This window comes from Felis catus, chromosome A1, assembly GCF_018350175.1.
Source record: "Felis catus isolate Fca126 chromosome A1, F.catus_Fca126_mat1.0, whole genome shotgun sequence".
Taxonomy (NCBI): domain Eukaryota; kingdom Metazoa; phylum Chordata; class Mammalia; order Carnivora; family Felidae; genus Felis; species Felis catus.
In genome coordinates, this window is record NC_058368.1 from 211,300,930 (window position 1) to 211,326,616 (window position 25,687).

A 25,687-nucleotide genomic window follows, 5' to 3' on the forward strand; every position below is an offset into this window, starting at 1 on the left:
ACTTAGCCAGAATATTCTATAAAGTGAACATAAGAATGAGACATATTTTCAATGTTGGTGAGGTTTTACAGAAAATGGTTTTTATGAATTGTTTATTGCTAAAAATCTTTAAATTGTTCCGTTTTTCCACCAGTAGTATCCGCTTCAGTGATACTAAAGGATAATTAAGTACCCTGTGATATCTCGCAGTTTTATTGAATGAATAAAGGCATGATACTGAGTCCAAGTTGGTATGCTCGCTGCCTGACAAACCAGTCATTTGAGTGGCCAGATGTTGGGGTCAGAAAAGCCAACAAACTGAGAGGATGGTGGCTTATCATCCCAAAGAAACTTCTCCCCTCGGGTCAATGTTCAAACTGCTTGTTTGTTAGCAAAAGGGGGAAGACAAAGGTGACTGATGTCGATAGATATCTGAAGAGGTCTTATAACTCTTTGTCTTTGGTCATTTGATCTTTGCCTACAGGGATCTGGTCATGCCATTCCTGTAAATCTTGAACATAGCATAGTCATTTCTGTCTGCACTCCCTTATCTCCTCAAGTGATGTAGGTTTCCAGTGAAAAAACAAAAAAGGAGTCTTTGCAAATCTCAGCTATAAGCAAAATTCCTTCTATGATGAACATGCCTACTGGCAGAGTGAAGCAGAAATTTCTAAGATACAGGTTACAGCAGCAAGGGGAATAGAAACAACATGGAGTCAGACATGCTAAGTTTCTCCCTGTTCTAGGTACTAAAATGTGGATGTAGAAAGGGAAATGTAATGAACCAAATATATGCTCACCCTGAAACAATCCAGGAATTATGTTACTAAAACCTGGATGCGAGGTTTTTTAAAGATTGAAACCAAGAGTATAATACAGAAAAGAGGGTTACCAAGTGAAGGTCCCATGTAAATTCCCATAAATCAAGTGTTAAAGTACTTTTGAATTCACACAACACATTAAAGATTTTGTTATCACACTTCTAATTCAGTAAATAAGCAATTTTTCCTTATCCACAGAGTAAGTGGATTGGTCAACTGGGGCTACCATAACAAAACACCACACGCTGAGGGAATTAAACAGCAGATATTTATTTTCTCATAGTTATGGAAGCTCAAGTCCAAGATCAAGGTGCCAGCAAAGTTGGCTTCTGGTGAAATCTCTGTTGCAGATGGCCAACTTCTTGCTGTGTACTTGCAAGTCCTTTTCCTCAGAGAGAGAGAGAACATGAGAGAGAGAGAGCGCTCTGGTGTCTCTTTTTCTTCTTATAAAGACACCAGTATTATGAGGGCCCCACCCTTATGATTTCATTTAACCTTGATTACTTCCCTAAAGGCCCTATCTCCAAATACATTCACAATGGGAGTAGGGCTTTCACATAGGAAGAGGAGTCGGTGGGGGGCGGGGGGGGGGGCAAGGACACACACATAATTCCATTCATTACATTTACTATCTGGTGAATGAAGAATGAATTGGATTCGATGCCATGAAACATATTATTAATATGACATGATAGTAAATATAATTCAAGTGATGTGGTGGGAGATTATAGATAGGAATGTGTCACTCTTTGTCCACTTTTCATTCTCCCCCTCTAGAGATAGCCAAGTCTCTGGCTAAATGCATGTATCATTTCAACACCTTTGGAGGGAGCCCCATGGCCTGTGCCATTGGATCAGCCGTGCTTGAGGTATGTTCCAGCAGCCACGTCATTCCTTTCATTTCACAAAATGACTACTTCAGCACCAGAGACACATTATCCAAACTCTATGACATCCCATTATTAACGTGAAGAGTTCATTGCCACTCCACAAATTTAGATTTCCAGTTTTTATTCTGCCCCTTCACCCCCTTTTTAAGATCTATTTGGGATGCTTGAAGTATTAGATACAAAATAATACATAATACATCTCACATGCCTAGGAAATATAAGAAAAGCTAGCTAGCTGGTAACACTGACATTTCCTTTTTATATTTTGGGTATTTGATGGATAGTTACCAACTGCCATCTTTGACTTCAGGCTAATTTTGGTCCTTTTCTTTATATATTCTTCCTTCCTTTTTTTGTACAGTTATCAGCTGAAAGACTAACAAGAAACTGAGTTTTATGGGACAAACTACATAATTTAGCTGTTGTTCAGCCCTACTCCATTGATTTTCCCTGGTATCTTATCTGTTAAGTGCCCTTGCTGATATGCACAACAGCACTTGTTTAAGAAAGTGTCAGGTATTACTGGAAGAATGTCCAAGAAATGGGTAACAATGGTTGTTTGTGGGTAGAGAAATTTGGTGGCTGGGGGACAGGGGTCAATGAGAATTATACTGATTTTTTTTAATTTTTTTAATGTTTATTTATTTTTCAGAGAGAGACAGAGAGACAAGTGTGAGTGGGGAAGGGGCAGAGAGACAGAGAGGGAGACACAGAATCTAAAACAGGCTCCAGGCTCTGAGCGGTCAGCACAGAGCTGGACACGGGGCTCAAACTCACGGACCGTGAGATCATGACCTGAGCCGAAGTCGGCCACTTAACCGACTGAGCCACCCAGGCGCCCCTCTACTGATTTTTGAACTAGGCACATGATTCACCTATTCAAAAAATTTTTAAGTATTTTTATTTTGTTTAAGTATTTTTAAATAAACATAAGTAAGTAAAAGCTTCCCTTGCTAATTAAAAAGTATCTTCAAATACGATAAAATCACAAAACGAAAAAGTACAGTCAGGAATGTGTCATTGACTTCGTTTTGTAGACATTGCCAACTTTTTAAAAGTGTTGTGTCACCTTGACCAGGTAGAGAGGGTATAGGTGAACAAATAGGTTAAAAACATTGAGAGTCATGGATTCATGCAATTATTATCAGCTAAATCTAGATGTAGTATATTGTGGGTAGTCGAGAATCATGGTCTCTGCCATGAGTGGAAGTAGGTGAAAATATTTTTATATCTTCAGTGCCCTCACAGAGCTCCCCTCAGCTCACGAGGCCTAGGCCCTGTGGCAGGACAATTGGGTAATGACAGCCTGTGTCTGACTGAGGGCTGACGAAGCAAAGGGCAGTAAACTCCCAGTGGGGCAAGAACCTGTGACATATCTTTCCTCAGAGAGTTTGTCTTCTTAATCACTGTATCCCAGTTCTCAGCGAAGCCTGGCAATCACGAGCCTCAGGATTATGGAATCTGTGTTAGACACTGCATTGAGAAATGTCTTTTATCTTTCCTAAATTTATAAAATTAAAAAAAAATCGTTTAATTGAGAGAGTGCAAGAAGAACTCAAAGTGACAGGGAGAGAAAGAGAGAGAGAGAGAGACAGAGACAGAGACAGAGACAGAGAATCTTAAGCAGGCTCCACACTCAGTGCAAAGCCCAATGTGGGACTTGATCCCATGACCCCAGAACTTTGACCTGAGCCGAAATCAAGAGTCAGACCCTCAAGACTGAGCCACCCAGGCACCCCTATTCTTTCCTAAGTTTTTAACCACCCCTGAAGATGAGAAGGGTTTGGGGAAAGTATTCCCCATACCAAGACTCTTTTACACCTTACAGCAAATCTTTTTGTAGTACATGGCATGGTCACACTAGACTTTGGGTTCCATTTGTGTGGTCAAGTTTCCATAAAGAAAGTCATGCACATCTACTGTTCTGTGTTTCTCAGTCAATTTAAAACTTTTTTTTTTAATGCAAGGCCACTTGGGACTTTTCTCTAAACAGGTGATTAAAGAAGAAAATCTACAGGAAAACAGTCAAGAAGTTGGCACCTACATGCTACGGAAGCTTGCTGAGCTGCGGGATGAATTTGAGATTGTCGGAGATGTCCGAGGCAAAGGCCTCATGATAGGAATAGAAATGGTGAAGGATAAGGTAGGTTTTGATCTGCTGTGCTCTCTGTGACTTCTTGGGTACAGCAAGAGTTAAAGTCGGAAGCATGGTCACTACAAGGTCACTTCATTCATTCTCAGGGAGAGAACACACAAGGCCAGGGACGCTCAGCAAAGCCCATCAGAGATAAGTAGGGAGTACAATATGCTAGCACGTCATCAAGAGTTCTAGGGGAGTGAGGGAGGGCATTTGGAACAGGGAGCTGATATTTTTCCTGCCAGAGTAGGCAGAGAGCATTGGTGATGACTGAATATTTAGAATTAGACATATGGGGAAGGGAGGAAGCTATCTGGGGAGGGGCAGGTGACCCGGAGAGTTCATGGAAGTAAAGGAGAAGGCCAGGAGTGGGTTGTGGTGATGGTTTGGGGTGAAGATGTTAAGGATCTATAAGGTTTTGTGTTTGTCTGTTTGTGAATATTTTTCAATCTCCCAAGTAACCAGGCAGGGTGTGACTTTCCGATGACATTCCCCACTGTGACCTCAAACTCAATATGGCAACAACTGTACTTAGCATTTTCCCCCAAACCAGTTATTCCTCCAAGTTCACTGTTTCTGTTTCTCACCCTCCACTCTTCTCCCAGTTCCCTAGCCTCCATGCCAGAAAATAGCCTGGGACTCCTTCTCTCCCTTGTTTCTAGTGCCAAGTCCTGTTGATCCTTTCTTGACCATGTTTCTCAAATACTTCCCTGTGTCTCTGTTGCTTCCCCTACAACCCAAGTCCCTCCCCTCCATAAACACAAAGTCTAGACTCACTGAGGCAAGCAACAGGGAGAGAATCTTAGCACCAAGCTGAAGAGTCAGACTAACCCCTTTTCTAGCCTTCTCCTAAGTGGCTTCTTGCTATTTGGTCTTAACACAACATCCTAGTTTAGGATGGTTGATGCTCAATTATTTTAGGGCTTACACCAGACCATGGATATAAGACTCTTCCATTAATGCCACACAGTGGGGCCAATACAAGGCTGGAATGTTTAAACAAGATTTTAAAGCTAAGGGAAGACAACAGCAAAATGAGAGTAAAATGAGACTCGGCCCTCTGGCTCCCAGGTCACAGCATCCTTATCTTCACCTTGTGTCCCAGTCAAGGTCTGTGTTAAGGCTCAGGGGAATCCATCCCAGGCCCCAACCCAGGACTCCCCTCAAAGCTATCTATGCTCCAAAGTCCAGACTCCACAGAGGAAAACCCAACAAGAGGGGAAAGGTTCTTCTCTTTCCCACTGTTCCAAATCTAGCTTCTGTGTGCTCAGAGACTCATGAACAAAAAAGTCCATCAGGACTTCACTTGTCATTGTAAAACATAGGAATCCTCCTAAATGGCCATTGATACAGTCCAAGCTAAATTATGTTACATCCATCCCACAATAGTGATATATGTGTGACATGGAAAAATGTGCAAACTCTATTATGGAAAGAATAAAATAGGCTATATAATACTATCTATTGAATGAGTTATTTTTCTCTTCCTCTGCCATTTGGTAGTTTTAAGCATGGACTCTGAAGGCAGACCACCCAGATTTACATCCCAGCTAGTCCATTCCTTAGTTCCATTCAACGCCTGCTCAATGCCATTCACTTCCCTACATCCAACGTCACCCAAACTGTTCTCCAAGCATGGACTGCAAGACTCTCCTCTCTATATCTACCTATGGAAATCTTAGCCTTATTCAAGATCCAGTTCTTCATCATACCTCTTCCCTAAAGCTTGCCTTTGATTCTCCCCTAGACAGGGGCTCCAGGCCTCAGAGAATCCCTGTAGCATCCACTGCCTAAAAATCTCATTTGAAAAGATCTTTCAAACCATGTATTTGTTGATTTGGTTTTCATGTAGAAATACCTTCTTTTCCTAAGTTATACACTTTTGAGTCCAGGAATCATGTGGATGATAAGTATTTTCAAAGTGTTTATTGAGTGAGTTCTGGCCCTGCAACACTTCAGACTATATTCATGTAATTAAGTAGCTCAGAACTTGCCTTAACACTGTCCACTGTCCACCAAAACTAAAACCCCATTTCCTGTTGGTGAGGACATAAATTAGTAGAGCCCTTTAGACAGAAATTTGTGTCAATCAGCATTATATATATATATATATATATATATATATATATATATAATATGTATATACACATATATATATTATACACACACACATATATATATATACATATTATATATATATATATATATACACACACAGACACAAGTTAGCCAACATACAATGTAGTCTTGGCTTCAGGAGTAGATTTCCATGATTCATCACTTATATACATCACCCAGTACTCATCCCAAGAAGTGCCTTCCTCAATGCCCATCACCCATTTTCTCCAACCCTCCAACCTCCTCCCCCACCACATCAACCTTCAGTTTGTTCTCTGTATTTAAGAGTCTTTTATGGTTTGCCTCCCTCCCTGTTTGTTACTTACTTTTCCTTCTCTTCCCTTATAGTCTTCTGTTAAGACTTTCTCAAATTCCACATATGAGTGAATCATATGATATCTGTCTTTCTCTGAAAGACTTATTTCACTTAGTATAATACCCTCCAGTTCCACCCATGTTGTTGCAAATGACAAGATTTCACTCTTTTTCACTGCCAGTAGTGTTCCATTTATACATTTACCACCTCTTCTTTATCCATTCATCAGTTGATGGATATTTGGACTCTTCCCATAATTTGGCTGTTGTTGATAGCGCTGCTGTAAACACTGGGGTACATGTGCCTCTACAAATCAGCACTCCTTTAACCTTTGGATACATTCCTAGTAGTACTATTGCTGGGTCGTAGGGTAGTTCTATTTTTAATATTTTGAGGAACCTCCACACTGTTTTCCAGAGTGGCTGCCCAGTTTGAATTCCTACTAACAATGCAAGAGGGTTCCCCTTTCTCTACATCCTTGCCAACATCTTTTGTTTCCTTAGTTGTTAATTTTAGCCACTCTGACTGGTGTGAGGTGGTATCTCAATGTGGGTTTGATTTGTATTTCCCTCATGATGAGCAGTGTTGAGCATATTTTCATGTGTCTGTTAGCTATCTGGGTATGTTCTTTGGAAAAATGTCTGTTCATGTCTTCTGCCCATTTCTTCACTGGATTTGTTTTTCGGGTGTTGAGTTTGGTAAGCTCTTTATTGATTTTTGATACCCAATGTGTCATTTGCAAATATCTTCTCCCACTCCGTTGGTTGCCTTTCAGTTTTGTTGTTTGCTTTGCTGTGCAGAAGCTTTTTATCCTGATGAGGTCCCAATAGTTCATTTTTGCTTTTATTTCCCATGCCTCTAGAGACATGTCAAGTAAGTTGCTACGACTGAAGACAAAGAGATTGCTCCCTATTTTCTCCTGTAGGATTTTGATGGTTTCCTGTCTCACATTTAGGTCTTTCATCCATTTTGAATTTATTTTTGTCTATGGTGTAAGCAAGTGATCCAGTTTTATTTTTCTGTATGTCGCTGTCCAGTTCTCCCAGCACCATTGCTGAAGAGACTATCTTTCTTCCACTGGATACTCTTTCCTGCTTTGTCAGAGTTTAGTTGGCCATATATTTATGGTCCATTTCTGGATTCTCTCTTCTAGTCCATTGGTCTATGTGTCTCTTTTTGTGCCAATAATTTACTGTCTTGATGATTACAGCTTTGTAATACAGGCTAAAGTCCGGGATTGTGATGTCTCCAGCTTTGGGTTTTTTTTTTTTTTTCAACATTACTTTGGTTTAGGGTCTTTTCTGTTTCCATATAAATTTTAGGATTGTTCGTTCTAGCTCTGTGAGGAATGCTGGTGCTATTTTGATTGGGATTGCATTGAATTTGTAGATTTCTTTGGGTAGTATCGACATTTTAATAATATTTGATCTTCCAATCCATGAGCATGAAATATGTTTCCATTTCTTTGTGTCTTCTTCAATTTCTTTCATAAGCTTTTTATGGTTTTCAGCAAACAGATCTTTCACCTCTTTGGTTAGGTATATTCCTAGGTAGGTATCGTATGGTTTTTGGTACAATTGTAAATGGGATTGATTCCTTCATACCACTTTCTGTTGTTTCATTATTGGTGTATAGAAATGCAACCAATTTCTGTAAATTGATTTTATATCCTGCAGCTTTGCTGAATTCATGTATCAGTACTAGCAGTTTTTTGGTGGAGGTTTTCAGGTTTTCCATGTAAAGTATCATGCCATCTGTAAAGAAAATTAACTTCTTTGCAATTTGGATGCCTTTTATTTCATTTTGTTATATGATTGGTGAGGCTAGAACTTCCAACTCTATGTTAAACAACAGTGGTAAGAGTGAACATCCCTGTTGTGTTCCCAACCTCAGGGGGATAGCTCTCAGTTTTTCCCCATTGAGGATGATATTAGCTGTGGGCTTTTGATATATGGCTTTTGTGATGTTAATGTATGTTCCTTCTATCCCGACTTTCTTGAGGGCTTTTAAGAAAGGATGCTGTATTTTCCCAAACGCTTTTTCTGCATCTATTTACAAGATCATATCATTTTTATGTTTTCTTCTATTAATGTGATGTATCACATTGATTGATTTGCAAATATTGAGCCGGCCCTGGAGCCCAGGAATGGATCCCACTTAATCATGGTGAATAATTCTTTTAATATACTGTTGAATTTGATTTTCCAGTACCTTGTTGAGAATTTTTGTGTCCATGTTCATCAGGAATATTAGCCTGTACTTCTCCTTTTTTAGTGGGGTCTTTGTCTGGTTTGGGAATCAAGGTAATGCTGGCTTCATAGAATGAGTCTGGAAGTTTTCCTTCCATTTCTATTTTTTTGCAACAACTTGAGGGAAATAGGTATTAACTCTGCTTTAAATGGCTCATAAAATTCCCCTGGGAAGCCATCTGGCCCAGGACTCCTATTGGGAGATTTTTGATAACTAATTCAATTTATTCACTGATTATGGGTCTGTTCAAATTTTCTATTTCTTCCCTGTTTAAAGTTTTGGTAGTGTGTGGGTGTCTAGGAGTTTGTCCATTTCTTCCAGATTGTCCAGTTTGTTGGCATATAGTTTTTCATAGTATTCTCTAATAATTGTTTGTATTTCTGTGGTGTTGGTTGTGATCTTTACTCTTTCATTCGTGACTTTATCTACTTGGGTCCTCTTTCTTTCTTTTCTTGTTGTGACCTCTGGCTAGGGGTTTATAAATTTTGTTTATTCTTCCAAAATACCAGCTCTTAGAGTCATTGATCTCTTCTGTCTTTTCAGATTCTATATAGTTTATTTCTGCTCTAATCTTTGTTATTTCTCTTCTTCTTCTGCCCTTTGGACTTTCTTTGCTGCTGGCTTTCTAGTTCCTTTAGGTATGAGGTTAAGGTCTGTATTTTATACTTTTCTTTCTTCTTAAGATAGCCCTGGATTGCAATGTATTTGCCTCGTAAGACTGCCTTTGCTGCATCCCAAAGGATTTGGATGGTCATGTTTTCATTTTCATTGGCTTCCAAATATTTTTAAATTTCTTCTTTAATTTCCTGGTTGATCCACTCATTCTTTGTAGGATTTTATTTAAGTTCCATGTATTTGGGGGCTTTCCACATTTTTTCTTGTGGTTGACTTCAAGTTTCATAGAGTTGTGATATGAATACATGCATGGTATGATCTCAATCCTTTTTGGTTGAGGCCTAGTATGTGACCTATTTTGGAGGATGTTCCATGTGCACTTGAGAAGAATGTATATTCTGATAATTTTGGATGAGAAGTTCTGAATATATGTGTTAAAACCATTTGGTCCAATGTGTCATTCAGAGCTATTGTTTCCTTATTGATTTTCTGCCTAGATGATTTGTCCATTGTTGTAAGTGAAGTATTAAAGTCACCTACAATCATGGTATTATATCTAATTATGTATTTATGTTTGTGATTGTTTTATATATTTGGATACTGCCACATTGGGGGCATAAATATTTATAATTGTTAGCTCTTCTTGATGGATAGACCCCTTAATTATGATATCATGCCCTTCTTCATCTCTTGTTACAGTATTTATTTTAAAATCTAATTTGTCTGATATAAGTATGGCTACTGCAGCTTTCTTTTGACATCCAGTAGCATGATAGATGGTCTCCATCTGCTCACTTTCAATCTGCAGATGTCCTCATGTCTAAAATTAGTCTCTTGTAAGCAGCCTATGGATGGATCTTCTTTCTTTATCCGTTCTGATACCTTATGCCTTTTGATTGGGGCGTTTAGTCCATTTAAATTCAGATTATTGAAAGATTATTGAAAGATATAGATTTAGTGTCATTGTGTTATCTGTAGATTTTGTGTTTGTGGTGATGTCTCTGGTCCTTTGTGGTCTTTGATGCTTTCCACTCACAGAATCCCCCTTAGGATCTCCTGCAGGGCTGGCTTAGTTCTTGTTTGTCTGAGGTAGTCTTTATCTCTCCTTCCATTCTGAATGACAGCCTTGCTGGATAAAGGATTCTTGGCTGCATGTTTTTCCTATTCAGCACATTGAACATTTCCTACCACTCTTTTCTGGCCTGTCAAGTTCAGTGGACAGGTATGCTACTACCCTTATGTGACTACCTTTGTAGGTTAAGAAACTGTGACCCTTGTAAGTTAAGGCCTGTTTGTCCCTAGCTGCTTTCAAAATTCTCTCTTTATCTTTGTATTTTGCCAGTTTCACAATATGTCATGAAGTTGACCTGTTTTGTTGATTTTGAAAGGAGTTCTCTGTTCCTTTTCAACTTGAATGTCTCTTTCCTTTCCAAATTAGGGGAGAGCTCATCTATAATTTGTTCAAATAAACCTTCTGCCCCCTTCTCTCTTTCTTCTTCTTCTGGAACTCCTGTGATAGGGATATTATTTTTTCATTGAATCATTAGGTCTCTAATTCTCTCCTCGGGATCCAGTAATTCATTTTCCCTCTTTTTCAGCTTCATCATTTTACATAATTTTATCTTCTATTTCACCTATTCTCTCCTCTGCTTCTTCCATCCTTGCTGTCACTGTGTCTACTTTATTTTTGAACTTGTTTACAACATTTCTTAATCCATCATGACTATTTCATTAGGTCTTTGATCTATGCAGCAATAGATTCTCTGCCATCTTCTATGCTTTATTCAAGGCCAGCTACTAGTCCTATGACTGTTATTCTGAATTCTTGTTCAGATACATCGTTTATATCTGTTTTGAGCAATTCTCTGGTTGTCATTTCTTCCTGGAATTTTTTTTTGAGGAGAATTCTTCCATTTCAAGATTTTGACTAGGTTTCTGTATTTTATGTGTTTTAATAGCTTGTTATACATCCTGCATCTGTGAGTACTACTATATTAAAAAGGGGTCGTATATTGTCCAAGGTCTGGCACTTTAGGAAGTGTTTTGGAGTGTGTTGCATGCACTCTCTTGTTGTGACTTGGGCTGCTCTATCCCACTGCTTGTGATGGTGGATTGTTTGCATCTTCCATCATGTGTTTTTTGCTTTGTTCATTGAAATAACCCTGGAAAAAAGGAAAGGGGAGGGGGGACTTTATCCCATCACAAAGAGAAAAATGAAAGGGGGAGAAAAAGACCAGGCAGAGAATCAAAGAAACTATAAAGTTTGACCCAGAGAGAGAGAGAGAGAGAGGAAAATAAAGAAGGAGACACAGAAAAGGTATAATAATAATAGAGTAAAAATGCCTGATTAAACAAAAAACCAGAACAGAGAAAGAAAGAAAGAAAGAAAGAAAGAAAGAAAGAAAGAAAGAAAGAAAAAGATAGGTAGATATTAAGAATTGGCCAAAAATCAAATCAGAAAGTATGAGCCTGATTCCAATGGGAGGAAAGAAAAAAAAAAGAGGAGGGTAGAAAGAAAAAGAAGGGAAAAGAGAAGAGAAGGAAAGAAAAGAAAAGAGGAAAAAAACAGACTAACATGCAAAACCACAGGACAATTGTCTGTTGGTGCCTGGAACCAGTGGCTGTGCTGGTCTGGAGGAGAGGCCGTCTGGTTTGGTCAGCACCAGTCCTGCTCTAGTAGATAAGTGGTTACCAGGCACGGAGGGGTGGGGTTTCATGTAAGCAGGTCCCACCTCCACTGAGGGCCGCTGTCCTGTTCCCTGAAGCCCCCCGTGTTGGTGATGGGGAGAAAGATGGCAATACCCCAGTCTCTTCTCCCCGGACCAGGTGTCTCAAGCCACATCGTTCAGGCAGCCCTCACAGAATCGTGCAGGCAGGGGCTTGTCTTGCTCCACAATCTACAGCACCTCCCAGGCACTCGGCTGGGATTGAAAACCCAATGTTTTAAAGGATCCTGCTGCACGAGGACCTGTTTCTGGGGTAGTGCCACTCTGCCCATCTGACAAATGATCTCCAGTCCCACAGTACTCAAGGGAAGGGACTGCTCTCTCCCTGGGCACTCCGAGTTTGCTATTCTCTTCCCCGCCCCAGGCCCACACACATGGTGGTGGCTCTGGTCCAGAGAAAGTCAGGCACCCCTGAAAACTCTGATCTTCAGCTCCTATGGAGGTTTGCAAAGTAGAGCAATACAGAGAAGGCTCCCTCTGTATTTCTTGTTCCCCGGTCGATGATGTGGAGAGGTTTTTCTCTCATCTTAACAAAACCACAAAACCACAATCCACAGCTTCTCTTTCTCTCTCTTTTGTCACTTCACAGAAGGGGTCACCTCCCCTCCATTCCTACCCCACCTGTTTTATCTCTTCCAATCCGCATACGTGCACCTCTGCCCCGCCAAGCTGTCTCCGTCCACCTGGGGAGATGTTTCTGTCACTCCGCAGACTGTATTCCTGGGCATTCCAAATGTTCTGACCTCAACACAGCTGTGTCTGAGGGAAGCAGGAAGCCCAGGTCCCCCTACATCTCTGCCATCTTAAGTCCTGCCCCTAAAAATCTATCAAGATTTTAAATATGCCTTTTGAGCTGGCAATTCCTCACCTAGAAATATGTCCTGAACAAATACTCATGGAAGTGTGTGAAGATATAGACGAGCAGGGTTGTTTGCAGGACTATTTACAATCATAAAAAAAATGTAAATGACATAACTGCCGAATGTTAGACGATGAAACAAATTACTCTGCCAAAGAACTGAAATACTAGGTAACCTTTAAGCTGAGGTCCAAATAAAATGACATGGAAAGATGTCCATGATATATTGTAAATTGTAAAAAGCAAATTGAAAAACATTATAAAGTATGACTTCTTTTTTTTTTTTTTAATATGCATAGGGATGTATTTGTGCAGAGAGAAAAAGAGTCTGGTTCACATGAAATTTTCAACAGGAGGTGAACCTAGGAGGACGATTGGGGGAGTGGAAGCTCCATTTTTCCTTTATGTACTTCCATTCTGGTATAAGGCTTTATTCTCCATAACCATGGATTACTTTTATAATTACTTAAATGCTGATTAACAACAACAGCAACAAAGATAAACGTGAAGCTACATTCCACGCCCAACGAGAGGTCCGTTACTAACATTCCCACTTGGTTATCAAGCAGCTGGGACATAGGCTTGAGCAAGGGGCCCGGGCAGGCTGTTCTGGGCTTTGCCGCAGAGTTTCCAGCCCTGCTTTTCTCTGCAGCATGTGTACAAGATGTTGAGTTAGTCATAGCAGCTGAGGCCAGGGGATGAGAAAATGGGCAAGGGAGCAGGGAGGGGGCTGGCCCAGTCCAGAAGCTAAATGTCACCTATCCAGATCCTCACTAGCCACCAAGGCCCCACCAGTCCAGCTTCCCCGCAGGAAACCTTTCCAGAGGGTGCTGAGCGCCCTCTGACCTCCCATTATTCCCACACCATGTCTGCCCACTTTATGGCTCTCACAGTTTACCTCAATTATTTTGTCATATTTTAGTCTTCCTGGTCTACTAGATGAGAACATCAGCGACAGGCAGGAGTGCGTGATGACATTTCAGGATCGATGAGAAGATCCTGGCCTTGTCCCTGATCCCAGGTCCTCATTACTAGCACTCTGCAAGTTTAAATATGATTTTCCTTATCTTAAAGCTTTGAGTCAGGCAAAAACGTGAGCATCTCCGGGAGGTATGGCCTTACTCTATGCTAGGACACTGAGACTTAAGCAAGAATGAAGGTTTGGGGGACAGTGCAGGGAGGGGATGGGTACCGAACTCTGGAGGTAGGGTGGGTAGGAAGCCCCGAGGAGCACAAAGCTGGGACCCCTGGAGGGAGCTCTCCTCTGCCTCACAAGGATGGCAGGAGCTGGTCCATGAGCCAGGATCAAGTCTCATGCATCTGAAACCAGAGAACGAGACCCCTGCTGATGTATCACCACAGCCGTGCTGCAAAAGAGAGACACGCGGCGGTGGCCGTGCTCAGCACCCAAAACAGGATCACAGCAGTGATTCCCAGGGTGGGCACCTGCTGGGCATTTTACAAACCCAGATGCCTAGGCCTGCCCCAAGTCTCCTCATCCCATAGGCCGAGCCTGAGCCCCGAATGTCTGCGGTTTGAAAAGGCCTCCAGGTCAGGCAGATACACAGTCAGACTTGAAACGACTAAGTCAACAGGAGGCATTTGTAATCAGGCTCGGAAGACAGACACATAGAAAGGGCACCGGCCCCCACCCCAGTGCCACCAAAGCAGTACTGGCCTGTCTGGACCCCCCGGGGGGGACCAACTTCAGATGCCTGGTAACCTGAAAGAGCTTCTTGCCCCCCACCCCCACCCCGAAGTGCTTACCTTTCCTAACCTTGGGGGATTAAGTGCTGGGGGAGAAAGAGCAAATTCCACAAGTCAGGGAGATGAGACAGTCTTCCCACCCCAGCTGCCCAGGCCAAGCTGTGGCCCAGGGAAGGCCTGGATTGTTCCTGCCCTGGTATAACTTTGGAGCCATCTCCTGGACTTTGAAATGAGCCCTTTACATGAGCAAAACAAAGTGAAGAGTTGAGAATAAAGCCCCCTCCAAATCTGGCTACGAAAGAACCAAGCTCCCGGGATACCCGTTAGCAGAGCCAAGAGTCACTGGCCATCTGCATTCGCCTTCAGTTTTATTTTTGAGAATTTGGGATGAATTGGAATCAAAACTAATATTTATTGCTTGAGTTGCTTTTGTTCTCTCTCTCTCTCTCTCTGATAGATGATGTCTTTAACAATTCAAATCCAAATAGGAGATATTTTTGTTTGCAGATGGGTCGCCAACCACTTCCCCAGGAAGAAGTAAATCAAATCCATGAGGACTGCAAACGCATGGGGCTTATAATTGGCAGAGGTGGCATTTTTGCCCAGGTAAGAGAAAGACCGGTCTTTACCTACCCCTTTAGTTAGGCGTCTCCCTGATGTCCCAGTGCTGGTCACTTGGCTTCACCACCCGGCCCCACTTCCTCTGGGCACAAAGCTCGGTATTTTCAAGAGAAAAGTGCAGGGAGGCCTTCAGACCACTAGAGGGCGCTGTGTCCAAGAGGTTTCATTATGGCAGCTCTCCGAGGAGGGTCTCACAAGGCACAAAAAGATGCACCCGCAAACCAGAGGATTTCCAGTATAGGTCACAGTAGAGTCATCACAATCATGCAATAACTAGTTTGTCTCCTGTACGAATTGGTTCTAATCCTGTAAAAGCAATGCTAGTCCTTCTTAACCCAGCCTTGGGCTCTGACTTTGAGGACCCTAAACCTGCTGGGACATAGTGGTCACTGTGCCCAGGAGCAACCTGAACGTGCTGGCCCAGGTGACCCTGCTGGACAGGTGGGGGACCACACTGGTTGGGTCCCTAATGAGAACCCAGAACCTGCCAGTCGCAGTGCCCTTCACCCTGAGGCTGGAGACGCAGGGACCAGCTCTCCCTGCTTGCTTCCTGGAAAGGCCAAGTACAGCCCCAGTCAGGTGTGGGCCCCTGGTGTGACCCTGCCCTGTGGGCATGCTCTGCCGCTGTCACTGGAGCCCTCTCCCAAATCTCTTATACCAGAGGGGCCCTCCCCCTGACGTGGTTCCAGGGCAGAAATTTAAGATTTAGGGTAGCTCTTGCTCCTCCCTTAATTTGTTTTTGTCCTTTGTCTTCTTTCTTTCCCATTTTCAACGTCAATCATTCTTCCCAGTTTCCCTGCTCCATTTCTACTTCTCTCTCTAGTTCAGTGAACGCTCTTGCCTCCTACTTCTCTGAGAAAATGGAAACTCTTAAAGAAGGTCTCTTTGTAAACTCATCTGTCCCCACCTCCATTTTTTAAATTTTTATTTATTTTTTAGAGAGAGAGAAAGAGTGTGTGTGTGTGTGTGTGTGTGTGTGAGCAGGGGAGGGGCAGAGAGAGAGGGAGACACAGAATCCAAAGCAGGCTCCAGGCTCTGAGCTGTCTGAGTGGGACTCGAACCCATGAACCATTAGATCATGACCTGAGCACAAGTCAGAAGCTCAACCGACTGAGCCACCCAGGCGCCCCAGCCCACATCCATTGTTTACTTCCTTTCTGAAAGATTCGGGGAATGAGGAGTCTCTCCTGTTCAGATTTAGATCTTCTACCTGTGCTCTTGACCCTTGACACTCTCTACCTTTGTTCAAGGGGACATCACTGTGTTCTTTTGTGTCTATAAGTTTTCCTCAACTTCCCCTGAAGCCTGTTAAGAAATAACCCCCCCAAAAAAGGCCATCAAGCAAAAACAGAATGAGCACTTTTGCTGGGAGAGTCTTGATACGTTTTTTTCCTTGACCTGGTCACAAATATTTTTCTGTACAGATCAGAGGAATTTAATGATTAAAAATCCTAAGACCTGTAACTTATCAACATGAAACAACTGTTTACCTACTAGAAATACCTAGTTATTTCTTAGTTATATGGAAAACAATTAAGTGCTAGACAGCAGTTGCTACGCTGGATACGAAAGTTATAATGATAAATAAGATCCAGTCACTGGAGCTGGCAGGAGAGAAAGACATAGAAAGAGCAAATTACAATACAATGTAGCAAGCTCATGGACAGCTATAGAAAGGGGTATTTATTACAGGAGGAAAGAGAAGGGACTCCCGGCCCAGACTTTCTAGCTAAGCTGAGCCTGCGTTACACAATGAGATAAACACTCAAAGCATGTATAGAAACATTACAGAGGGCAAAGAGCTACGAGGGCACTAGTGTGATTGAAGCAGAAGGGAGGCAGTGAATGGTAATAACACAGAGCCTTAATGCTTGTCACTCTTGAAAACACTTTGCATTGACACAGCGAATGCTCTCAAGCAGCCTATGAAAGAAATACTATTATTCTAATGTGACAGATGAAGCAAAAGAAGCACAGAAAGGTCAGGTAAATTACCCCAGTCACACAGCCAGTGAGTGGCAGAACCAGGATCCAGACTCAGGCGGTCTGATTTCTGAATCTTTGCTCTGAAGAGAAGAACCCAAGGGGGCAAGCCTGGGGGCCTTGAGTCTGGGGGGGTTGGGGGGGCTGATGGTGCTGCTTGAGCTCACCCGTAGTGGAGTTGTGGTTTTAAGGTGGCAAGAATGAGTGCAGCTTTGAACATGCTGCCTTAAGACAGGAGGGCCTTCCTGGAGAGACCTTTTACTCTGCCTGCCTCAAGTATTTGTCAGTGGGCGGCAGGTTATAAGGAAATTTAATTTTATCTGCCATTTTCTCCTGCCTTTGTTTCCCATATCACATGACCCTCCCCTCCATAGCGAGGTGGGGGATGAAAGCAAGAAGGAAATGGTAGATAAAATCAAATTTCCTTATGACCTGCAGCCCCCTGACAAATATTTGAGGCAAATACAGAGTATTCTCCAGGAACTCCTTAACGTCTTAATGCTAATGATTTGCTAGAAGGAAAAACAACCTTAGCCTGAGGATAGCAAGGCCCCTGGCATCTTCAGAGTCCTCTTTAGCATATGAAAGTCTTCTTGGAAACCTCCTTTTTTGCCTTTACCTCCCCCAACTCCATAGTGTGTAACCAGTCACTCCTCACAAGCCCAGCGCCGCTCTTTCTGCCCGGGGTCCTGTCCCCGTGCTTTAATAAAATCACCTTTTTTGCACCGAAGACATCGCAAGGATTGTTTCTTGGCTGTCAGCTCCAGACCCCCACCAACGCTTCAAAACCCCATCAGCTCTGGCTGGAGTGCTGTCAGAAAGTTGACAGAGGCAGAGGCCAGACTGCAGTGGGTTGGGATGGAGGGCAGAGTGAAAAATAGTGGCCAATAAGCATTAACCAGTCTTTTTAGTAAGTTTGGATGAAAAGAGACAATAGCATTCGTATGGTAGCTAGAATTGGGGGGGTGGGGGGGGGGAGTCGACAGATTTATATCTGGTGTGGTTTGAATTTGTGTTAGCAGAGCTTTACGTCTGCTTGTTTATAGGCTGAGGAGGATTGAGACATTGGAGATTTAAGAGAACGGGATGCTTGAGACATCGTTGACGCGGGAGCATAAGGCAAGCTAAAGGAAAAGCACAAGCTGGCACACACCCCACCCCCACCCTCACCCCTCAACCCCACCCCGCAGGTGGGGTACGTGTAATATTCCTCAGGAGCTCCTGGCTGCCAGAGAACAAAGGAAAGGACAGAAAACAAATGGTTAAACTGATAGGGTCTCCATCAGTACTAATATCTTAGTACAATTACAAAAAAGGGGGGCAATCTTATCAATACCCTAAAGTCCAGGAACCGCCCCCCCCCCCCACTGTCTTAATGTTAATGCTTTGCAGGAGGAAAAAACAACCTTAACTTGACAATGGCTAGGCTTCCAGAAATCTATGAGCCTTTAGCATATGGAAAATCCCTTTAAGAAACTTCCTCTTGATTTTACCTCCCCCAACTTCACAGTATGTAACTGGTCATTCTTCACTCTTCACCTTTTTGCACCAAAGATGTCTTCAAGAATTCTTTCTTGGCCGTCAGCTCCAAACCCCACCATCACCCAAAACCCCATCATCTTCAGTGCAAAACAGGTGGTTTTATTAAAGCACAGGGAAAGGTTACCCATGGGCAGAAAGAGCTGCACTGGGGTTGTATAAGATTTTCTATCCTGTGGAGAGGAGGGTGATGTTAGGGCTCCAGGGCATTGAGTGTATAGGCTTCTGGAGTTTGCTTTTTTTCTTGTAAATCATTAAGACAGTTGCAGACTGAGGGAGACTTACGTGCTGCTGCCAGACTGTGATATCTATCAGTTAACCACTTGGTTTTCCTTTTCTTTTGTTCTTGCCCAGTCAGGAGTGCCTGAGGAAAGCCACACATTGTGCTTTGCCCTCAGCTTGACTTTTGCTCCCTCAGCATTTCCTCCTGAACAATTCTGACCCTTAAATCTTTAGGGTTGTTGAAGGCGGAAGGTCTTATCTTCTGTAACTTCTTCCTGCTGAGTGGGAGCATAGAGACATTTCTATCTACAGGTCAACATGGGTCAGTCAGAGAATGTATAGGAAAGTTATGAAGGACAGAGGCAGCTGAATCCAACATGGGCAACATACATGAACCTCCTTGAGTAGAAAGGATCATCTGTTGGCTTGAAGATATTGTAGCGATGGGGTCTTGGCACCAGGAAGGGAGACATGGGAGAAAATAGCAAACCATAATTAAATAACAAAAGGCACAAATAAGAGTCCTTTGGTAGTGGACAAAAATCCTCTTCCAGTCCAGGAGTATAACCAATCATGAAAGGCAAGAGAGGGATCATTTAAAATGCTAATTTGAGTATTCATGTCAGTTAGAAACCCAGAAATATTTTTGTGACAATCTGGAATGTATACAGAGCTTTCTGTAGGTATGAGAGCAGGAGCTCCCCCTTGTGCAGCAGTTAGAACATCTAATGCCATTCTGTTTCGTAGAACTGTTTTATGCATTTGGGTTATTTCAGTGTGTAATAATGTAATGCTATTTTGAGAGTCATTTGAGGCTTTAATTGTGTAACAGTTCATGTTAGCCATCATATAGTCTCTGTTTTGTTTAGTAAGCAATCAGGTAATTAATAAGAGGTGCATTTTATAGAAACAAAAGAAAAATATAGGTTAATGGTTGGAGCAAATTACAAGCCCAGTGTCAAAGTCTCGAGCGCTGCCAGTGAGATGTTTAGATGTAGGCTTGAAGCATCCTCACATGGAGCCTGATGTAGAGCTGGAACCCATGAACTGTGGGATTGTGACCTGAGCCAAATCCAAGGGTCACACACTTAACCCACTGAGCCACCCAGGCACCCCATGAATTGTTCTTTTAGTTGTTTGGCCCTGGGGGGGTACATAACACGACCCAGTAGGGGCCTTCCCATTTCAGATTTAAGTCTCCCGCTGTATTAAATTTCCACTCTTTTAAATAAACCATGTCCCCTGGGTTTATATGGGGTCAGTTGCTCGTTACTGTCAGATCAGGTTTAGGGAGGATATGGTTTGCATATTCATTTAGAGCTTTATTCATTAACCTGGCTTCAAGCGACTAATTTAATAAAGCACTAGGGTCTTTACTTATAGGTCTATAGTGAAAAAAGGCCTTTCATATACAACTGTTGGGAGAATCCATCCCATTTTCCAGTTGTTCAAACAATCCTATGCCCATGGGGTCTTGTTATTATCCTCAGAGAATGACAAGCAAGAAGATTGTCTGTCTGTGAGCTATTGTGGCACTTTCTTTGAAATTTACGTCAAGTCGTCCAGCATCAGTTCTTAGGGCTTTTAGGAAAAAGATAGTTTTAGTGTTTAATGACTTTAAGTCAAGAGAATAGAAGAAGATTAGGAATCTTAGTTGGAGAGCCATAGCCAAATACGTGAGGAAACCAGAAGAATTCAGGATCTAGTCTAGTTTACAATAAATAGTGTTAAAATTTACTATCTACGGAGATGTGTTATTGAGACATAATTTTTCTCTATGATTACCCTCATTTTCATAGATAGCCAAATTAAGACTAATTTGTTTGTAAAATGATATACACAAGCTCAGCAAGTACAGTGATGGATCGTAAAGATCTTTTAAAATTTGCTTTGCTGGAACTTTTCGTAAGGAATCTCGACTGAACTTTTAGTAGCCCCTCTAGGCAGAAGCCAAGCCAAATACAGGCCATCAGACAGGACTGCAGTACCTGCAGATGTGGGCAAATTCCTCTTCTCGAGGTCCCCAAATATCCTGAGGTCCCTGCACCTGCCAGGAAGTGACCTTCTTTACTCACCTGGTGAGGCTGCTGTAAGCAAAGTATCAGGCCAACATTTCAAGGGGATTTATGGCTCCTTGTTTCATAAAGTCACCCTTGGTTCCTGAAAGCTGTCTGGTCATAGCTGAGTCTATGCATGGCTCTCAAACATGACATTCCAGTCAAAGTCTGGATAAAATGACCAATGTATCCAGTGGTGTCCTGTTACAAGGAGAACAGATGCTTATTGAACTTAATGCAAATAACTGTGATTTTGCCACCGAAGAAAGAATACTCACTGAGACTTTTTGAATTTCAGAGGGCTCAGGTAGAAAGAAAAGTTAAATGCTTCAATTTGTTTACAAAGGAATATTTTATCACACTTCTGTATTTCATGGATATCTTAAGAGAAAGTTTCCTTAATCTGGAAGAGCAAACGTTAGAGAACCAGCAATGTTTCAAACCAGAGTCACAAAAACCTATCAATCACCATCTTCTTCAGTTCATTTAGTTCCATGTTACTAATTCTTACTCAGTTTGAATGCAGCTTTTAGTTAGTTCTAGAAATTCTTACCCATTTTAGTTTTATGATCTTAAAGATATTAATATCACACCAAATACGTAAACCAGCAAATTAACACAACAAATAAAGTAAGCCTAATTGGGCAAAAAGACTTCCTTTATAATTTAAATCTTGGGGAAGTTTGTTTAAAAAGCTCAGAAAGAAAAATAAATAAATAAATAAATAAATAAATAAATAAAAAATAAAATGAAAAGCTCAGAAAGAGGTTTTTTGGGTTTTTGTTGTTGTTGTTTCAGTTCAGAGCCCACTTTAGATCCTCTGTCCCTTTCTCTCTGCCCTTTCCCTGCCTGCACTCTCTCAAAAATAAAATAAAAATATTAAAAAGAAAAAAAAAAAGAATTTCTATCCTGTGGAGGGGAGGGTGATGTTAAGGCTCCAGGAAATTGAGTCTATAGGCTTCTGGAGATTGTCGTTTTTCTTTTAAATCATTAAGACGGTTGCAGACTGACGAGACTATCATCAGTTAGCTGATCTCTATCAGTTAACCATGTTTTCCCTTTCCTTTGTTCTTGGGCAGCCAGTAGTGCGTGAGAAATGACACATATATCCCACCTGGGGGGAGAGGGTTACAAGGTGTTAGTTTGTGCCTTTCCCTCAGCTTGCCTTTTGCTCCTTCATCAGGAGTATCCAGGGCCAAGGGCACAGGCACAAATTTTGGAGTTAAATAGTAAAGACACCTAGTTCTGTTCACCTTCAGGCAGGGATGGAAGAATGGATGTGGGAGCAAACAAGTTTATAGAAAGATCTTTCCTGACAGCTTCTGAGAAGCATGAGGCAAGGTTGTCTATGAAACAGAGTGAGAGGCGTAGGAGTTGGAGAAAATTGAGAAGGATGATAAAGGTTTAGAATGGGGAAGGAAGCTGACAGAAGACCAGAGAAATTTCTGGACCAGCAGAAGTTGGAGACTGGCAATCTAATGGTGTCAGTCTCCCCAGCAGTAAGGTTTTCTCCAACACTTCCCGCCTGCCATGTTGGAGCCGTGTGGTTCAATCACAGCTTTGACCAAGGTTGGAACCTGTGTGGGTGGGTGCAGCAGCAGAGGGTGGGGTGCACACAAAATGAGGGGGCAAGTGAGAAAGTAGTTCCAACAATCAACGACACTGGCTGGGCAGGAAAAGGGAAGACACTGAATGGGGCAAAGACCTGAAGCTATGGAGGATTAAGGAGACTGAAGTTTTCATGAAAAGGATATATGTCATGGGAGTCAGAAATTGGGTTATCCCTGGCAAAGAGGAAGCTCGCAGCACTGGCTTTGGGTGGGAACCGATGCCGAGATGAAGTTTCTGGGAGTTGTGGCCATCAAGAAAGTTTGTAGGGCTGTATCCAGGACATGGAGGTCACCCTCATGTGCCTGCAGAAATGGAGTGTAGATCGGTGCCTAAGACCTCAGTGAAGGAGGTAGAAAAACCAGGAAGTGAGCAGATGACAAAAAAAAGGAAGAGGGGCAGAGCCAGATGGTACCAGAATTTTTATGAGACTAAAAGACGAATGGCTTGGGTATGGCATTAGGAAGGAAGGAGACCAACCCAGGAGGGAAACGCAAGAAATGTCATAAAAATAAGGTTTTAGATTCTTAGCTTGGTGCATTTTCTCAGAGTTATATTTGATTCTAGGATGATCTGCTGCTCTATTTTCCTTTGTCTCCCCAGACCTTCCGCATCGCGCCCTCGATGTGCATCACTAAACCAGATGTTCATTTTGCAGTGGAAGTATTTCGGTCTGCCTTAATCCAACACATGGAGAGAAGAGCTCAACAAAATTCTTAAAGATAAAAAACCATAAGCTTCAAGAACTTCCCACTTATGTTCAAGGGTTAATTTGAGGAATTCAATTATATAATTGGTATATGTTGTCCAAGACATGGTTGACTGACTACCAACCACATTTGTTACCAAAGCCTCTATTATCTAGAGAAATCTGTCCTTCAGGAAGAGATCTCTATCCCTAGCTCAGAGAATGAATCTTAATTAGTTTAAGTTAGTAACGGTAATTTAATTTCATTTTGCCAGCAGTTGGTTTATGCATGACATCTGACATATTTGGGGACAATAAATCCTGAAGAAAGGTATTTTGATGGACATGACTTCAGGCAAAGGTTTCTTTATCCTTCATTCTTCATTATCAGAAGACATGTCTTCTTGAACTGGGCATCTTATTTCATGATGGAACTGCTCAAATCATGTCAGCCATTTTCAGGCCATGAAGACAAAACTTCTTTGCTAGGGTTGGAAGGTAGAAACAAGCCAAGTCTAGGGGCACCAACATTGGCTCAGGTCATGATCTCACAGTCCATGGGTTCAAGCCCCACATCGGGCTCTGTGCTGACAGCTCAGAGCCTGGAGCCTGCTTCAAATTCTGTGTTGCCTTCTCTCTGCCCCTCCCTTGCTCATGCTCTCTCTCTCTCTCTCTCTCTCTCTCTCTCTCTCTCAAAAAAAAATAAACATAAAAAAATTTTTTTTAAGAGAAAGAAGCTGAGCTTTTAGTAATGTCAATGAGCCACTGACTTAGCCAAACCTAGATTCTTACCTTGGACTTTCTTGCTATCTGAGATAATAAATTCTTTGTATTGCACAAACATTTTTGATTTAAGCTTTCTATTACTGTAGCCATAAGCACCCCAAGAAATGATGCAGAAGATATCCTAGGAAGATAGCCATCCCCTTCGTTTTTAACTCCATTAAAATATTTATCAGAGCCTTCTTCTCAATTTCCACTTCCATCCCCTCACCCTGAACTAAACCCTTGTTACTCCTATTGCAATAGTCTCCAAGACCAGAATTTTCCAAACTTTAGTCATTAGAAAATGCGCATTCATCATGTTTTTCCTCCATATGTGTAAAACACCTGACTTAGAACTGATAGTAACCTTTCTATAGTAAGAACAAATGAGAAATCAGTACTACTTGTCATAACTGGAAAATAATCCTACAAATAGAATGAACACAAAGCAATGTAATTCAGTTTTAGCAAAATGCAATTGCTTGCAGATGTTCTCAGTCTGAGGCTTGTTCTCTCTTTGTTCAAAAGGGAGATTCAAGAGTATTTGAGGGCTGTCAAAAACTGCTGGCAAACTGATATCCTTTCCTTAACACAAACAGGAGAGGATCTGCAGAACTGAAAGGAAATAACTTTCTCAGCATGCATATATGTTTATCTGAGCTGTGTCCAGTTGGATGCCATGTTCTAGTAACCTACCCCCTGAGGTATCTGTTCTGCTAACGCATCCTATACCTCACTGCCAAATTTGTCTCCCTTGGTTATTGATTTAAACATGGCATCCCCTTGCACAGAAACTTCCAGTTGCTCCCCATTGTTTCCTGGATAAGATCAAAACCTCTTTAACAAGGAGTTCAATTCCTTCCTGTATCCAATTTCCAAACAGAGCAAACGTTTTAGAAATGCTCTGTTTTGAAAAGTGGAAAGGTCATTGAATTGAGAGCCAAATGATCTGAATTCTAAACTCAGTTCTTCCACCACTTACTTATTCTAGATGACCTTGGGTGAGCCTTCTAACCACTTTTTGAACCTCATTTTGTTCCCAGGCATATCAACACTTGCCCTTCCTACCTCCTGAGTTGTGTTGTGGATCAAGTAAGCTAATGAATTAAAAGCACTTTATAAACCCATGAACTATGCAAATAGAAATTCTTCCCTTCAAGCTACATTTCTCTTCTTTCTTTTACTACAATATCTCCCAAGAGCAGTTTTTGTGCTTCTGTTATGCTTCCTTGCCTCCTGGCCATGTCTCAACAACTAGGATCTCACTCCTGCCTCTCATTCCTTGGAAACTGCCTCTCAAAAGGCCATCAGTGACTTCCTTATGACCAAAATGTAACGTTTCCTTTCAATGTTCTTCCTAAACAACTGCTCTTTTATTTATTTATTTTTGTAAGTAGGCTCCACACCCAATGTGGGGCTTGAACTCACAATACTGAGATCAAAAGTCATATGTTCTAGTGACCGAGCCAGCCAAGCACCTCACAACTGCTCCTTTTTGAATAGGATTTTCCTTGGCTTCTGCAGTGTGGCCCTTCTGTCTCTGATGGCTCCTTCTCAGTCTCTTTCCTGGCAACTCCTCAACTTCAAGGTTCTATCCCGGGCCATCTCTTCTTCCATGCTATACTCTCTTCCTCCGAGTACCTCATCTGCTTCAGGAATTTCACCTGTCCTGACTATGCTGGTGACTTCCAAATATTCATCCTTAGTGTCAACCTTTTTTCTGAGCCCCAGCCCAAAGATTCTAGCTGTCTGGATCTTCATTCGGATGTCACAAGGACCCTTAAAA

The 25,687-nt window shown here is 41.9% G+C and overlaps 1 protein-coding gene across 1 annotated transcript in view; it reads left to right on the plus strand.

Annotated features, from left to right (window-relative positions):
- Positions 1-23,485, plus strand: part of AGXT2 (alanine--glyoxylate aminotransferase 2) — a 48,111-nt gene extending 24,626 nt beyond the window's left edge. The window contains 4 exon segments of the mRNA XM_003981518.3: positions 1,578-1,669; positions 3,684-3,833; positions 14,926-15,024; positions 23,052-23,485. Of these exon segments, the coding sequence (XP_003981567.2) occupies positions 1,578-1,669; positions 3,684-3,833; positions 14,926-15,024; positions 23,052-23,168 (458 nt within the window). The 3' untranslated portion in view covers positions 23,169-23,485.
- The last annotated feature ends 2,202 nt before the right edge of the window (positions 23,486-25,687 follow it).